Source organism: Lemur catta, chromosome 14, assembly GCF_020740605.2.
Source record: "Lemur catta isolate mLemCat1 chromosome 14, mLemCat1.pri, whole genome shotgun sequence".
NCBI lineage: Eukaryota > Metazoa > Chordata > Mammalia > Primates > Lemuridae > Lemur > Lemur catta.
In genome coordinates, this window is record NC_059141.1 from 1,355,593 (window position 1) to 1,372,015 (window position 16,423).

General features: G+C 45.4%; 1 protein-coding gene across 1 annotated transcript in view; it reads left to right on the forward strand.

Moving 5' to 3' along the window:
* Positions 1–2,914: 2,914 nt before the first annotated feature.
* TCERG1L (transcription elongation regulator 1 like) overlaps positions 2,915–16,423 on the forward strand; it is a 125,445-nt gene continuing 111,936 nt past the window's right edge. Inside the window, exons 1-3 of the mRNA XM_045568372.1 lie at positions 2,915–3,229; positions 5,176–5,322; positions 6,071–6,251. Coding sequence (XP_045424328.1) covers positions 2,915–3,229; positions 5,176–5,322; positions 6,071–6,251 — 643 coding nt within the window. The remainder of the gene's footprint in view (positions 3,230–5,175; positions 5,323–6,070; positions 6,252–16,423) is intronic.

Consider the following 16,423-nt stretch of genomic DNA (forward strand, 5'->3'; position numbering starts at 1 on the left):
CAGAACGATGCAGTCACCGAAGGCATCAGGAGCTAGGACACTAGGAAGCCAGGACGGAGTATTATTGGTTGGCAAAAGCCGACTCTGGCAGAGCCACTCCAGGGACAAGGCTGCCTGGGAAGGGGGGGATGCTCCCAAAGGAAAGGTGAAGCACCCACAGAGCGTGGCTGACCCCACCCTCCCAGGGGCACGGGGCCCACACGGGGCAGCATTGCTTGACGGAGAGCAGCCTGCAAGCCGGGTGCCACCTCCAGCGGTCTCCACCCTCCCCCCAAACAATGAAGAAGGGACAAATAAAACACTGAACCAGGACCAGGAACAGGGCCCACACTAGCCTGCCTCGAGATGCCTGCCCGGACCTCAGGTGGGCTGTGACCACCAACATCAACACGTACACAACACGTGTGCACCCGCGACTATATGCACATGGATTAAGGGCTTCGGTGAATAGTAACAGCCTTCGAATCTGCAGAGCTTTCTGATTTTAGGTGAGAAAAAAAATGTTGTCAGTACTTTTGCATCAAAGAGAGAAAGAAACTTGCTAATTGAAAAATGGTTTGCATAGAAGAAAATATGGAGATGCCAGCTATGTAAATTAGCATATGCCCGGATCTGAAAGAAATCATGCCAGGCCAGGAGGAAATTAAGCAAATCAGGAGAGTGAGGAAACAGCCCTAGAAGCAAATTGAAAGCACCCGGGGGCTTCAGTCCATCTCACAGGGGTGGCGGGCAATGAGTTGGGAGGTGATGAGAGTCCCAGGTGGGCGCACGTGGGTGGGGGCGTGCCCTCCCACCCAGGCGGGGTGCGGGGGTGCTTTTCTCTTACACTGGGGGGGCGGTCAGGAAGCCCCTCCAAAGGCCCCTAAGCAGCACTGGGCGGGCGATGGCATTATTAGCTGTGCTTGGGTTTCTCCAGTTTAGCGCCCTAAGGATTTAGTAGGTCACGGAAGTCTCTGCCCGGGGCTGGGCTGGGTCTCAGGTGGTGCTGCGGCCGCGGTCGGGACAGCGCCGCGTCCAGGGGGCCCGGGGGCCGCGGAGAGCGCCCGCATCCAGGGGGCCGGGGACTGCGGGACAGCGCCGCGTCCAGGGCCTGGGACTGCGGCGGGGGGACCGGTGCCGCCTGGCGGCGACTGAGCGGCCTGCGCCGAGCCGGGCTCAGTTCTTTGGCGCCGGCTGCGCGAGCTCTGGCCGGACAGATCCTGGGAGCCAGAGTCTGCCCGGTGGGCAGCCGGGAGGCGGGGGCCGCGGACGGGGGGACAGAGAAGCACGGGCCGTGCTGGGGATATGAGATGAGTTCACAGAGGGCAACCTGCCAGGCAAAGGGGACAACTTGTGCAAAGGCCCTGAGGCCACCTGTCTGGCGCCTGGCACCGGAGCGAGGGGGGCGTGGGGCGGGGGACCACGAGGCAAAGGCAGACGCCGAGGCCAGCGGGCATGGGGGGGGTGCGGATCTCTAGACCAGGCACCCATGGCTCAAGTTCCTGCCCCGCGGGCCTGCTGTGGCCTCAGGAAAGTGACGGATTTATCTGACAGCGTCAGATGCTGCCCGGCTCAGGACCTGCAGCCCAGTACCACGGGCGTTGGCACCTGCCCACCGGTACCCCGCAGGGGCCGCGCCTGGACTCAGTTAACCGGGCAGAGCGCAGCCCGCGCGGCCCCATCGGCGTCCTCAGCCCCGGTCGGGCAGCCGGGAGGGGCGGCTCGGGTGCTGCCACCTCGGCTTCTGCTCGCCTTCGAGTGGGGAGCCCGGAGACCGGCCCTGCCATCCGCGCCTCCTTGGTGGCCGCACCGTCCGCAAGGGCCAGAGGCCACCAGCAGCGGCACCGGAGCCCGGGCAGGCGGATCCGCTAGATCCCGGCCCCGCGCGCCCTCGCGGGTCCCCGCCCGCAGGTCCAGGACGCTGGCGAGAGAGGGGAGGGGCCGGTGGCGGGGGCCGGGGCAGGGGACCCCCCTGGGGGAGGGCTGGGAGGGGGGCGGGGGACCCACCAGGGGGAAGGTTGGGAGGGGGGCAGGGGACCCGCCTGCGGGAGGGTTGGGAGGGGGACGGGCCGCGAGGTGGGGGGCGGGGGCTGAGGCTGGGGACCCGCCAGGAGGAGGGTTGGGAGGGGGGCAGGGGACCCGTCAGGGGGAGGGTTGGGAGGGGGACGGGCCGCGGGGTGGGGGGCGGGGGCCGAGGCTGGGGACCCGCCAGGAGGAGGGTTGGGAGGGGGCGAGGGGACCCGTCAGGGGGAGGGTTGGGAGGGGGACGGGCCGCGGGGTGGGGGGCGGGGGCCGAGGCTGGGGACTCGCCAGGGGGAGGGTTGGGGGGGCAGGGGACCCGCCAGGGGGAGGGCTAGGAGGGGGACGGGGGACCGGCCAGGGAGGCAGGGGCGGGGGCCGGGGCTGGGGATCCGCTGGGGCAGAGGTGGGGGGGCCAGTGGCCGAGGGGAGAGGAGGGCGGGAGCCGGGGTTGGGGATCAAGAGCGGGGAGGCGGGGGGGGGCGGTGGCCCGGGGTGGGGAGGACAGGAGGGCGGGGGACGGGTGTGGGACCGGCGCTGGGGACCGGAGGCGGGGGCGGAGGCCGGGGGGCCTGGAGCAGGGGTGGCGGGGAGAGGAAACAGGGTCCGGGTTTGGGAACCCGCCGGTGGAGGCAGAGGCGGGGGCCGGCGCTGGGGACCAGCCAGGAGTGGCGGGGCCGGGCCGGGGCTGCGGGGTGCGGGCGCGGGCGGGCGGGGACTGGGCCGGGCCGGGCCGGGGGCGGCGGCGCGGGCGGCCGCTCGGAGGGGAGGGCGCGGGCGGGAGGAGGGGCTCCCCGCGCGGGGCAGGGGCGGAGCGAGCGGCCGCGCGGCGGAGCCCGGCGAGTTCGCTCCGGAGCCCGCGCCGCCGCCGGCCCGCACTCGGGCGCCCGCCGCCCGCGCCCGCGCGGGATGTAGGATGCCGGCGGGCGCCAGGTTCCAGCGGCGGCGGCGGCAGCTGCAGCCCCGGCCGCGGCAGCCTCTCCTCCGGCCCATGAGCGCGGACCCGCCGCCGCCGCCCTGGCTGTGGCTGCTCCCGGGCTCGGCCGGGCTGCTGCGGCTCGGCGCGGGGGTCGCGCCCCAGCCGGTGCTGCTCGCCGCGGCCCAGCCCCCCGCCGCGCCGCTGGTCCCCGCGCTGCCCGGCTGGCCGGCCCCGGGCGAGCCGCTGCTGCCGCTGCTGCCGGCGCCCTCCGCGCCGGACCACGCCGCCGCGCACCGCCTGCTGCACGGGCAGGTAACGTGTCCCCGGCCCCGGCCCAGCCCGGCGTCGCCGCTGCCCCCGCCCCGGCGCGGCCCTCCCCGGCGGGGCCCCTGCCCTGCGGCGCGCTCCCGCCCGTGCGCCCCCGCCGCCCCGGCCCTCCGGCGCAGCCCGCGGCCGGGCACCTGCGGGAAAGTTCGGGCTTCCGCGTCCGGCTCTGCCTCCCGCAGGCTTTGCTGTGTCCCCGTCCCTGGCGCGGCGGCTTGGGGCGCGGCCGCAACTTTGGCCGGGCCCGGGTCGCTGTCCGGGGCGCGGTGCTGAAGCAGCTCCGGCGAGCGCGGCCGGCTGCGCCGAACCGCAGGGAGTTGGGACTTTCAGCCTCTGCCACGCTGGGGACGCAGGCCGGGATCAATAGCCATTTCTGATTCCGATCTGGTTCGGGTCTGTCCCCCTTTCCTTTGGAAACAGACTCAGGGCAATGCTTAGGGATCCAGGCCAATGGCAGCCGCGGGGAACCCCGGCCTCGCACCGAGGAAGGCTGCCGGCGTCTTCCTCCCCGCCCCCAGGCCTGCCCGAGCCCACCGGTCTCGCTGATGCCGTCGTGCACTTTACGAGAGTTTGGCGTTTAAAACCTGGAATTAGAAAGAAAAAGTGACGGTACCTTTGATGAATGGTGCAACTGAGCGAGGCAGGCTGCTCCGGGCAAGATCCCTGGTTTGCTGTGTAGCTGTGCAGATGCATTGAAAGCGGGGATAGCATGCGTTTTATGCCGAGGACTGACCTCACTGGCATATTCAAATGAGCGTTATGTTAAGAATACACCATTTAATTAATTTAATTCCCAGTGCCATCGCATGAGCTTTTCTGAAAGATGTTGTTAAACGCCTCCAAAATTGGTCGTTAGACTTAATGGTACATCATCTGTGTGATGCTGGATGTTGTATTTTGATGTGTGATGCAGTTCATATTGGGTTTTATTGAATAAAAGTTGGTAGTTTTTGCCATATTTTGGAGGAGTTGTTATATCAGAGTGCTACCACTAGAGGTATATAATGTCAAGGAACTGCATTTTCTTTTTCTGTTTAGAAAACTGCATTTTTTCCCTTGGATACATTTAAAAAGAAAAATCCAAAACACTTAGTATTAATATTTTAAATATTTCATGCTACACGCTTTCTATTAAGTAACAATATATAGGGCGAGAGGAACATTTTCACGTGATAGGAAAATTTGAAAAAAAAAATGCTTTTGTGCTTTTACAACAATAGATACCGAAGCGTTTGCTGTCATAAGCGATGCATCTCACTGGCTCTCCCCAGGAGGATTCAGTTGTTTTAATTCTGGAGACCGTGTCCTGAATTGCCGCCCCCTTTCCATGTTTCCTGTTTTGTTCTGTGCATTGGGACCTTCGGTTATGTGACACTGAGATTTTCTTTGCTGTGGAAGCTGTTTGTGTTGGTGAGCCTCGGGAAACTTTGAATCTTAACTCCTTAGGTATTTCCATTTTGAAAATATTAGTTAAGTGTTTTTAAAATGACAAATGTCATTAATACAAAATGTTATATTGAAAGGAATTTTATAAAATACAGCTCTATGGCTGTTTATTTAAAACATTCAAGAATTATAGAAGGAATCCCCAGCATTTCTCCTTCCATGGTGGTTCCCGTTACCTAAGGGCAGAAACTCGTGTCTTACCATGTCCTCCTCGTGGTTTTGTGCTTGGAAGCTCTTTTCCAGTATTGAAGAATGCAATGTTGGTAGTGCTCTGTGATGATTCAGGTATTGAAAACTTTTATAAATATTTCTTTGATTTGTAAATATTTATAGTCTTTCTCGACTGGGGAAAGAGGAGATTTTTCTCATAATCAAATGCACACATTTTGAAATTCCTTCTTCAAAGCAGTAATCTCAGCGTCTGCTGGTGCAGAGCAGAATGGACGAGCCAGGCTAACGAGCACTGCGTTCTCTCTCCTGGGTTGCAGTGGCTGCTGGGGGGCCCTTCTGCGTCCCTGGGACTGCCCCCCGCTTCTGCTGTGGAGCTGGTGCCCATCTTCCCACATGTCGGCCCTTCTGCTCTTCCACCTCCCATTGGGAAAAGTTGGATAGACAAAAGGATACCTAATTGTAAGGTATGTGAGTAATTTAACTGGATAAGTGGGCTTTTAATTATTAAGTTGTTGGGTATTGCTATAACAACAAAAATACCATCTAATTTCTAATTGCAATAAATTATAGACAGATTATTTTGGAATTAGATTGATCTGTTCAAAAACATCAGCCACTTGGGAGGACTATTTTGTTTTGGCTTAAAATATTTGGATTCCATAGAACCAAGTAAAATTTTCAATTTCTGAATCAGATTTTTTTTTTAAATTTTTGATTGTTTAAGTCTGTAACCATGTTCAAAATCTAGCCTTTAACGTTATATAACATATGTTAAAATTTTAAAAGTAAGTTTTTCTTGCTATTATTGCTTTGCATTTTCATCTTTCTGATGTTTTTTTTTCCTCCTTTTGAATTCAAATTTGCTGACAACATTTCACTTACATGAAAACTGGAGAAAAAGTAAAACCTTGACTCATTGTCCAACATACCAATGACCCCAGGCTGATTTCTTAGTCTGTAAACTGACCACTGACCGCTGGCCTGACTGACCAGGTCTATGGTTGAAGAGCCCAGGGGACTTTACCTAGGAGATGATCCGTACCCGGGCCCTGTAGATCTGTCTCTAAGTTTTGAAATGGTGCTTTGACAGAGTCACATTCATAGACTGTCCAGTGTTTGATCAGTGCAAGGCAACGTAAATGTTTACACAGGAGTGTTTAGCTTTGTCCCGTGCCTTACCTTACCTGTTATACTTGCATTATTTTTGGACAGATCTTCCTAAATAACTCCTTTGCTCTGGACTCAACCTGGATACATCCTGTGGAGTCAAGATTGTTCCATGGGCACGAAAAGCCTCACTTGCTGGCCAATCAGGTGGCCGTGTCCCTGTCGAGGCCAGCTGCTGTCTCCAGGCCGCTTCCCGCGGTGGTGTTAGCCTCTCAGCCTATGCCAGGTTGGTGCCAAAATAATGCTGACGATGTACAATTTTTTTTTACTTTGGTCGTAAGTGGATTTTAGGTATGAAAACCATATTTGTCATTTTAATGAACTAATTCTCTTGGTAAAATATAATTTATTTTCATGACTATGAATCCTTTTCTAATAAAAATTGAGCCTTGGGTAGCTTATTTACTATTTTTTGAATATAGGATCTATTTTTAAGATGAAGATATGGCTGAGGGGATGTGTGCAAAATCATACTTGCAATGTCTGCTTTTAGGATTAGACCGTGACTTCTACTGATAGCTCTTAATAGGGCACTAGTTGACCAGTCAACTCATTAAAAAAATGTTGCTTGTCTGGGGTGAGGTGCATGCCATGAGGTTCACTGGTCTGTAGGACACAGCTACATAAATGATTTCTGTGCATTTTGCCTTCATGTTGGGGGTGATACCAGAGATGGGCTATCAAGTGCCCTGTTTGGAAGATGGATGTTGTTCTATCTTTGGAGACTAGTGACCTGAAAGAACATTTGTCCTGGAGCAGACTCACATGAAATAATCCCTGGATGAAAGATTGTGTAATAAACCTATATAGTAACAGGAGAATAAAATCATCTTGTGAATTTTTAAATTGATTTTTAAAATCACCTTAACATACAATCATTTCATAAAAGCAAATGCTGCCCGTGCCAAAACCATCTTGCAACACCTTCCATTATGGAATATTTTATGACTCTAGAATCACATTATCTGCCTGTAATTTCCTACCTACCAAGCTTGTCTCAATATGTGTCTATAAAATTTAGTAATAAGAAGATGTTCCTGTGGATAATGTGGTGCTGGTTTAGGAGATATATTTATTTTCTTCTCTGTTTGCCTACATGTTTGTTCCACTTTGCTGTGAGTCTTGTCTGGTGATGAGTTAGGGAGGACAGCTGAACTCTGTGTTTCTCACGGGTCTTAATGATTCTCAAGAGAAACTTGCCGTCTTGCCTGGTGATGATTTGGGGACTTAGTGATTGGCTGACATCTGAGTGGGCAAGGTGCACGCCTGCATCCATAAACATCTTACATTAAGATGCTCGTGTTCCTATTTAATTTAATGATGATGAAGATGAGTAGATGGCTTGTATTCTATGGGACTGACATGGCTTTGGATGGCTCTTTTGATGTAGGAAAACATATTTTAATTTCCTAGTGCATTGGCAACAACTACCATGAAAATAATCAGCAAAGTTAGTTTTAAAACAGTGAAATCAGTTCACTTGTTCCAAGTCAATCTTGGAGTGAATGTTCCTTTTCTCAGCTTATCCCTGAATATCATATAGATGTTTTCCAGCATTGACTTCATCTTCTTCTTAGGGAACTGATGCTGTAAACATGCTAAATGTCTGTCCAGTTGGAGAAGCTTACGGCAACCTCTCATAGATTTTCTATATTGTGGACATTGTTTACTTAGTATTTTGTAGTACATATTTAATATGTTTAATATTATGTTTAATACATGGTACATATTTAATATGTTTTTATTTCAAAATATTAAGAGGGTACAAATGTTTTAGGTTGTATGGATCATTTTGTAATGCTTGAGTTCCAGCTATAGGTGTGCCCCTCACCCAAATAGTGTCCATAGTACCCGCTAGGTAGGTTTTTGCTCCTCCCCTTCAACACCTCCCCCTGGTTGGTTTCCACTGAGTGTTACTTCCCTCTGTGCACATGTATGCTCATCGGTTAGTTCCAATTTAATAGTGAGTAATATGGTGTTTGTTTTTCCATTTTGAGACACTTCACTTAGGAGGATGGTATCCAGTTCCATCCAGATTGTTGCAAAAGATTAATTAATCATTTTCATGGCTGAGTAGTACTCCATGGTGTACATATACCACATATTATTAAGTACCCACTTATGAATCCATGGTTACTTGGGTTGATTCCACATCTTTGCAATTGTGAATTGTGCTGCAATAAACATTCGGGCGCAGGTGTCTTTTTGATGAAAAGTCTTCTTTCCCTTTGGGTAAATACCCAGTAGTGGGATTGCTGGATTGAATGGTAGGTCTACTTTTAGTTCTTTGAGGAGTCTCCATACTGGTTCCCATAGAGGTCATACTAATTTTCAGTCTCACCAACAATGTAGAAGTGTTCCTTTCTCTCTGCATCCACACCAGCATCTATTGTTCTTGAACTTTTTGATGAATGCCATTCTAACTGGGGTAAGGTGATATCTCATTGTGGCTTTCATTGGGTGAACTCCCAGTGAGCTAGAAGCTAGGAGATGTCCTTTCCATTTCGCTGCACTCAACGAGAAAACACAACTCTATTAAGATATTTAAGTGTAAATTCTCAGATACACTATTATTGTTAAAAATTACTATTAAATTTTTACATCCTATTATAAACTAGTGTGTATGTTATACTTAGTTTATATTACAAATACATTATACAATTTCTAAATATATAAATGTATGTAAATATGTAGTATGTATAATACATAATGCATAAATATGTAATCTTTAAATTATGTTGATCAATATTGTTATAAATTTATATATTCAGAAATAAGTGGCCTCAGAATCAGATATATTTTTACTGATCTCCTTTAAATTTATCAAAGAAACAGAATTAGAACTTGCAGGACACTGGAAGAGTGAGTCAACCCCCTTCGTTTCAATCATGCTTCATGAGCTAAGCTCATTTTCCTTTCTTGGATAGACAGTACTTTTTAAGCACTAATCATTCTTTAAGCTCTTTTTATTTGCACTGTTGTTTTAGGAATAATAGCTACTTGTACCATGAACTCAGATGATGTGACACCAGCAGGCGGCTTTGTTCGAGTATCGTGCTTTTTGTCGAACTGAGTCGGGTCACTCTGGGTGGAGATTAGGTGGGTGACTTGTGACACTAAGACTGCTCACCCTCACTTACTGCTGGTTAAGGATTAAGTGCATGGCACAGGTCTCAGATAGTATGAGCACCATTTGAGTGCATTTGGATAACCCATCTAAACTTTAATAAATATTATAAAGACCTTTATCTTTTAAATATACTGGACTCATCTATGATGAGAATAATGATAACCATCTGCTGTTATACTTGGATTAAAAAAAGAAGCCTGTTGGACATTTCTAAGTCAGACATTTCTAACTAAAGCTTAATGTTCATATTCTTCGCTTCATTCATCAGGCAGACCTCCTCCACGCCCCTTCTATGCAGGGACGGCACCAGGAGCTGGGGCTGTACTTGGCTCTCACCTAGGTCAGCTCAGGCTGCCATGTTAGAAGCAAAGGCAGACTGTGGGGCTTAAACAGCAGGCAGTTCTGGAGACTGAATGTCAGCGATCAGGGTGCCAGCGTGGTCGGTGTGATGAGGGCTCTCTTTCTGGCTTGCAGATGATGCCTTCTTGCTGTGTCCTCATATGGGGGGTGGTGAGGCAGCTCTGGGGGCCTCTTTTATAAAGATGCAAGTACTGAGTATAAAGCAACTGCTTTCTACTCCCGGAGGGAGGAGAGGAGCATGAATCCTTTTCTGTGGTGCAGGGATGTAGGGATGGCTGGAAACCTGGGTGTGTGCATAAATATGAGACAGATTTTTGTTCCCCCCAGAACATCCCCTAAGCAAAAAGCATTGTTAAAGCATTTGGAAGCTGTGGGGTATTGAAGTCAACGATGACAACAAAACCCAAATCCAGTTCAACTCCTGAATATAATGATGCAAACTAATTCACTAACAACTTGCCACAAGGCAGGTTGTGTCTGTTCCCAGGAGTAAATCCTATTTATCTTATTTTTTATTATTCTACTTATGATGTCTAGCATTTGATTAAAAAAGTTACAAGACACACGAACCAAGCAAGAAATAAGCCATTGTCAACATACAAAATAATTAACAGAACTAGACCGTGAGATGACACAGATGTTAGTACTATTAGTTCTATGATTAATTGTGATTAATACGTTTAATGAGAGAATGGAAAGGAGGGCTACACGAATGAACAGATAGAGAATTTCATGAGAGATACCAAAAATATAAGAAAGTCAAATTGAAATATTATAAAAAAACAAAACATGGTATCAGAAATGAAAAACTACTTTGATGGACTCATGAGTAGATGTGAAACAGCCGAGGAAAGAATCAGTGAAGTTAAAGATAGATCAGTAGAACTTACCAAGACTGTGACACAAAGAGAAAACAAGTGAAGACATGGAACATACTTTCCCAGAGCTGTGAGATAATGTCAGATGGTTTAACTTATGTATAATCAAAGTCCCAGAGGACAAGGAGAGAATATAGCAGGAAGACTATTTGAAGAGATAATGATCAAAGGTGATAAAAAAAGAATGTTATCAAACCACAGATCCAAAAAGCTCAGCAAACCCCAATACTGGAAAACAGCAAAAACAAAAAATAATCTGAAACTGAAAACTAGAGAAATCATATGAAACTTCTGACTCAAAGATTAAAAGCAAATATTGAAGACAGAGAAAAAGACACATTATACAAATATGAACAAAGATAAAAATTTCAGGAGTTTTATTGTCAAAACCTGTACAAGCCAGAAGACAATGAAGTGACATGTATACAATACTGAAATAAAAGTCTGTCAATTCAGAATTTATACCAAGCAAAAACAATTATTAAAAACTAAGGTGAAATAAATTTTTTTTCAAACAAACTAAAGCCAAAAGGAATTCATTGCCTGTAAATGGCCTACAGTTGAAGAAGTTATAAAGAAGCTTATCAGGAAGAAATAACGTAATACCAGAGAGAAAGTCTCCTCTAAACAAAAAATAGAGCACTAGAGATGGGAATACATGAAGATAAAATATATATTTTTTTCTTATTTTTAATTACTCTAAAAGACAACTGACAGTATAAAGAACAAAGAATAAAATGTTACATGATATAACATGTAAAATAAAATGTTACATGATGTAACACATAAAATCATATGTAAAATAAAAATGTGTATAAACAATTCCACAAAGGTCTGGAGGGAGGAATTGGAAGTATAGAATTGTCAGGCTATTACGCCACACATTATGTGGTGTAGCATTTTTGAAGGTGACAAATTAATGACATGCTTTATGTCTTATTTTATATATATGAATATATACCATATATTTGTACATAGAGCAGGCACTTAAAATTGTAAAAAGAGTTACAACTAATAAAACAATTGTGGAGATAAAAATGAAATCTTAATTAATCCTCAACCTAAAAGGCAGAGAAACACAGCAAAGGATCAACGTGTAGTTGGAACAAGTATAAAACCAAATCTGTAAAATGGTAGATTAAATATAAATGTCAAAACTCCCTAATTAATAGGCAGAAGTTTTCAGATTTTCAGCCCCAAATATATGATGTCTACAAGAAACTCACTTTTAAAAGGAAGACTTAGACTAAAACTAAAAGCCTGGAAAAGAGACACCACGCAAACACAGATCAGAAGAAAGGTGGAGTGGCCACATACAGAATGTGCACGATCCCGTCCACCAGTGTGACCCAGATGGCACTTACAGCCCGCTCTACCTTATAACAACAGAATATATGTTTTATCTGCACATGGAACATTCATCAGTACCATATTCTAGGCTATAGAACAAGCCACAATTATAAATAATTAAAAATATACATAATTCATTTTCTGACCACAATAGAATTAAACTAGAAATCGGTAACAGAAAAGTCTCTAGAAAATCTCCAAATATCTGAAAATGGAACTGTCCTTAGTACATGGGTCAGAGAAAAAGTGACAGAGGAAGTTAGAAAATATTTTGGATTGAATGAAAATGAAAGTCAATATAAAAAAAATCCATGGGCCATCCAAGCAGTGCTGAGATGATGGAAATTTATAGCATTAAAATGCCTATACTAAAAAGAAAAGTCTAAACTCGATAGTCCAAGTTTTACCTCAAGCAGAACCCTCTCGAGACACAGAGTTCGTTTCGGAATACAGAAAATGGCGAAACTCTAATTGTAGTATGAAGTTGGCTACCAATGTGTTTTAAAAATACAAAAAGTAGAAACAAATAAATAGATAAAACTCAGTTATAAAGATAGCAATAAGAATCGTAAAAGTAGTATTGAAAATTTAGCAGTATAGTAACAGTAACGTCTGCCAGGATTGAGTGGGGTATGTCTCACGATTGGAGAAACAGTGATATCACATTGTGTGCTTAGTGAGAGAAACTGGATCCCTAAATAGCCAGTATGATGTGTTGTTTGATAAAATGCAAATGCACCCGCCATTGAAAGGCTCAGAAAACTAAAGAGGAAGTAGAACCTGGTACAGAATAGTTACCTAGAAACCACCCACCTGGCTGCAGCAAACGCTGTCAGTGTCTTGGGATAGCCGAGTCGCTGTTCATCATTTTACTGTAAGTGTTTCCTGGCAGTTCTGGCCGATGCAATAAGAAATGAAACAGAAATATGAAATACTCCTCGAAGGGTATATACTTTTACATTTCGAGAACTCACAACAGTCAACTTAAAACCTCTGAGAATTAAAAAGACTTCGGCAAAATGGATGGATGACATATAACATACAAAAGGGAACGTACTTCCTATGTGTTTATAGTTACTTGGAGGTTGTAATTGGAGAAAAAACTCTATTCACATGGCATAGAAAAGTGCACAAAATAGGTGGGGACAACTGTGCGTACTGGCGGAGGGACCATACCCGTCACTTATGTCTGGAATCTAGACTAAGAAAACTGTAAGAATTTGCTGAGGAATGAATGGTGTTTTTACATGGAGGGTCTTGGATAGGAAAGTGACCCATTTAGAAGGGTTGCTGGTGGAATGCACAGGAGAGTAATAGAGATAAATCTTCTTTATATGAGATCCTGTGTGTGTGCGTGTGTGTTTGTGTGTGTGTGTGTGTGTGTGTGTGTGTGTATAAGCAAACTTACTCCAAAATTATACCAGTTTTTTAAAAATGTGCTACTGGTATAGGAAACTACATGTAGGTCAGTATAATAAGTTTTGAAACAATTGTTGTATATGACAGTTTATACTAATACAATAAGGACAAAAAAGAAACAGATGACTCAGAATAATTATAAATGATCATTATGAAATATTAATATATGGCTTACAAGTAATTCAAGGAATGCAAATTTAAACCACCAAATATACTGTTCTATTAAATTGGTATAGATTTTTTAAAATTGGCTCTACTCAGTATTTACAATATTGCAATAGGTCATGGATTCATCCTTATGCACTATCAGAAGTGCTTAAGTATGGAATGGGTTATACAACTTGAGTTTTAGATTTTTTTAAAGAAGTTAATATAATTTCATTCAGTGATGCTAGTTCTATGGCAGGTTAAAGAAATAACAAATATATATGAACAATGATACAGTACATTATTATTTATAATATCATAAGGAAAATAAAATCTCAAGTGTCCATGACAAGATAATTGTTTAAGTGATTTATGATACATCAATACTAAAAAATGAATAGTTTCAACCACTAATAAAATCACATGTAGAAGATTATTTAATGACAAAGGAAAATGCTCTTGTTCTAGTGTTAAGTTTCTAAATGTGGATTTTAAACTGAACCACATTTAAACATTTTAAACTGAGCCACATTTTGAGAGCACTGTACACACAAGCACACATGCACACACACAAACATGCACAAACACTGACACACACAGATCAAAAGTGGAAAGCAATAAACTACGATGCTAGAAGTGGTTATGTCTGGATGCTGGCATGGGGGGCTACTTTTATTTCCAACTATATAATATCTTTTCTTTTCCATATTTAATGAGCATATATTACTTTTATAACCAGAAAAATGCCATGCATACATGAAAATGCTTCCCTTTTCTTGATGCTGTGGAAATTGAGACTGTCACCTGCTGCTAGACTCTTATCAGCCACACAACATTCACAAAGTGAAGATAATGGAGTCTCGCCCATCTGTTCCACAACCAAACAGCCGTGCTAAGGCAGTGTGTGATTTAAAAAAAACATCGAGTATTTTACTATATGAAAGCATTCTGGCTTTAAATTGGGTTTATTTTTATCATGTTATTCCAGGAAATAGGAAGAGTTTTTTAAAATTCCGTAACCCCGACTTCCGCAATTTCGTGACACTTTTGAGGACACATACTGTGTTAGTGTCCTAGGCTGCGGTAACAACACACCACACAGCGCGTGGCTTCCGTCCACAGAAGCGTGTTCCCTCACAGCTCAGGAGACTGGAAATCTGACATCAAGGGTCCGGCGGGGTTGGCTCCTTCTGGAGGCGTGGTGAGGATCCGGGGTTCTGGTGGCCGCAGCGATCCTGAGCATCCCTCAGCTGGTAGACGCCTCGCTCCCATCTCTGTCTCTGTGGTCACGTGGCCACCTTCTCTGTGTGTATCTCTGTGTATTCTTTGGGTTTAGGGCCACCCTAATCCAGTATGACATCATCTTAACTAATTACATCCCCAAAGATTCTAATCCCAAATAAGGTCCCATTCCAAGGTGACTTTTGTAGTTTGACATCCAGAAGACCTTGGGAAGTGGTCTTTTGTGTCCTCGTTGGAAACATAACCCAGGTGATCCTTGTGATGAGGGCTTGTCCCTGTTGTCCAGCACAAGCGGCAGCGTCCGCATTCCTTGCAGCGAGCATCCTGCAGGGCACCTGTCCTGAGAGGTCTGGTCTGGGCCACACCCACAGCTGTGTATCACACGGTTGTGGGCTGCGGTGGGAGGTACGATGTCAGAGCTAATGACTCCTACTCATGAATCCACACCCAGGTGCTGGGGGGTAAAGCTGTGACCCCACAGCTGTTCTTCACGCTGGTTTCTCAAACGGAGCTGGGGGCCAGGGCTGAGCAGTTTCTGAAGTCGGAGGGTAAACAGATAATCTAGAGACAGCTACCCATTTGATCACTTTATTTCTACATTTCCTCTGTGTCTAGACTGTATTTCAAGGCATCATGTATGTGAAAATTGGTTGTGCCCAGACCCACTGGTGAATTATTTAGAGATCTACTGAAATTGAAGGACAGCCCAGATAATGATAATTAAGTGAGATTTTTATTTACCAACATAATTCATGTCATTTTAAAGGATTAGGAATCTATGTCCCTGTGATCTTTATTTTCGTTGGATTTGTGGGTGACAATACACAAAATAATGAATCCATATGCCAAAAGATAAGAGTTCTAACTTGTGGTTATGATACTGAATTATTGTATTAGTGCTGAGATACCATTAAGAAAATAGCTCAGGAGAAGTCAGGATTCCATGATAACTGTGGACTTTGATGTCTAAATTAGAAATGATTATTCCCTCACTTCCTTCTTACTGGAAGTTTCCAGAATCCAGTACTTACTCTAACGCAGCATCTCCATTCTCCAGCAGAAATTTAATGTGAACCACATGTGGGATTTAAAATTTTCTGGCACTCATATCTGTAAAAGTACAACAAAACAGGTGAAATTTAATAATTTGTTTTATGTAGCCCGGTATATCCAGAACATTATCATCCCAACATGCAATCAATATAAAATTAATAATGAGGTATTTACCTTTTTTTTTCTTTTTGCCTTTGGAATCCAGTGTGTATTTTACATTCACAACACACATCAATTCAAACCAGAAGCAGGTCAAGCACTCTGTGGTCACATGTAGCCAACATCTCCCATGTGGGAAAAGGCAGAACTGCAAGATAATAAACCTGTTTATTTGTGAGTATCTCAAAGATCTATTTTTGAGTTTATTTTAGAGACTATTCAATAAGGTTGAATAAATGAAATTTATTATTAAATTCACTTAATGCCAACTTTGTGAACAAATTGAGCCCAATGCGACCTCTCTGTACCTATGATCTTGTAGGAACAGAGTATCCATTTTAATCCACGTATATGGTATTTAATGGTATACACTTGTATAGTGTTTATATGCACAAGCGGTTTGCCTCTCATTTTACCATATTTTACTTTTCCCAGTGTAAGAATAATTCATGTTTGTTAGATATAAAAAAAAACCTGAAAGTTACTAAAATGTGGAAGGAAGGAAAAAACATTGCCCACAGCTCCAGTAAATATTTATGCATGATGCCAGTGTACTGGTGCATTACCTTACACAACGTGGTATTGCAAGCACAGACTTGTCTTCTACTCTGATTTAATATTTTAGTGTGTCTCTCCATGATATTATAAATTAGTATGTGT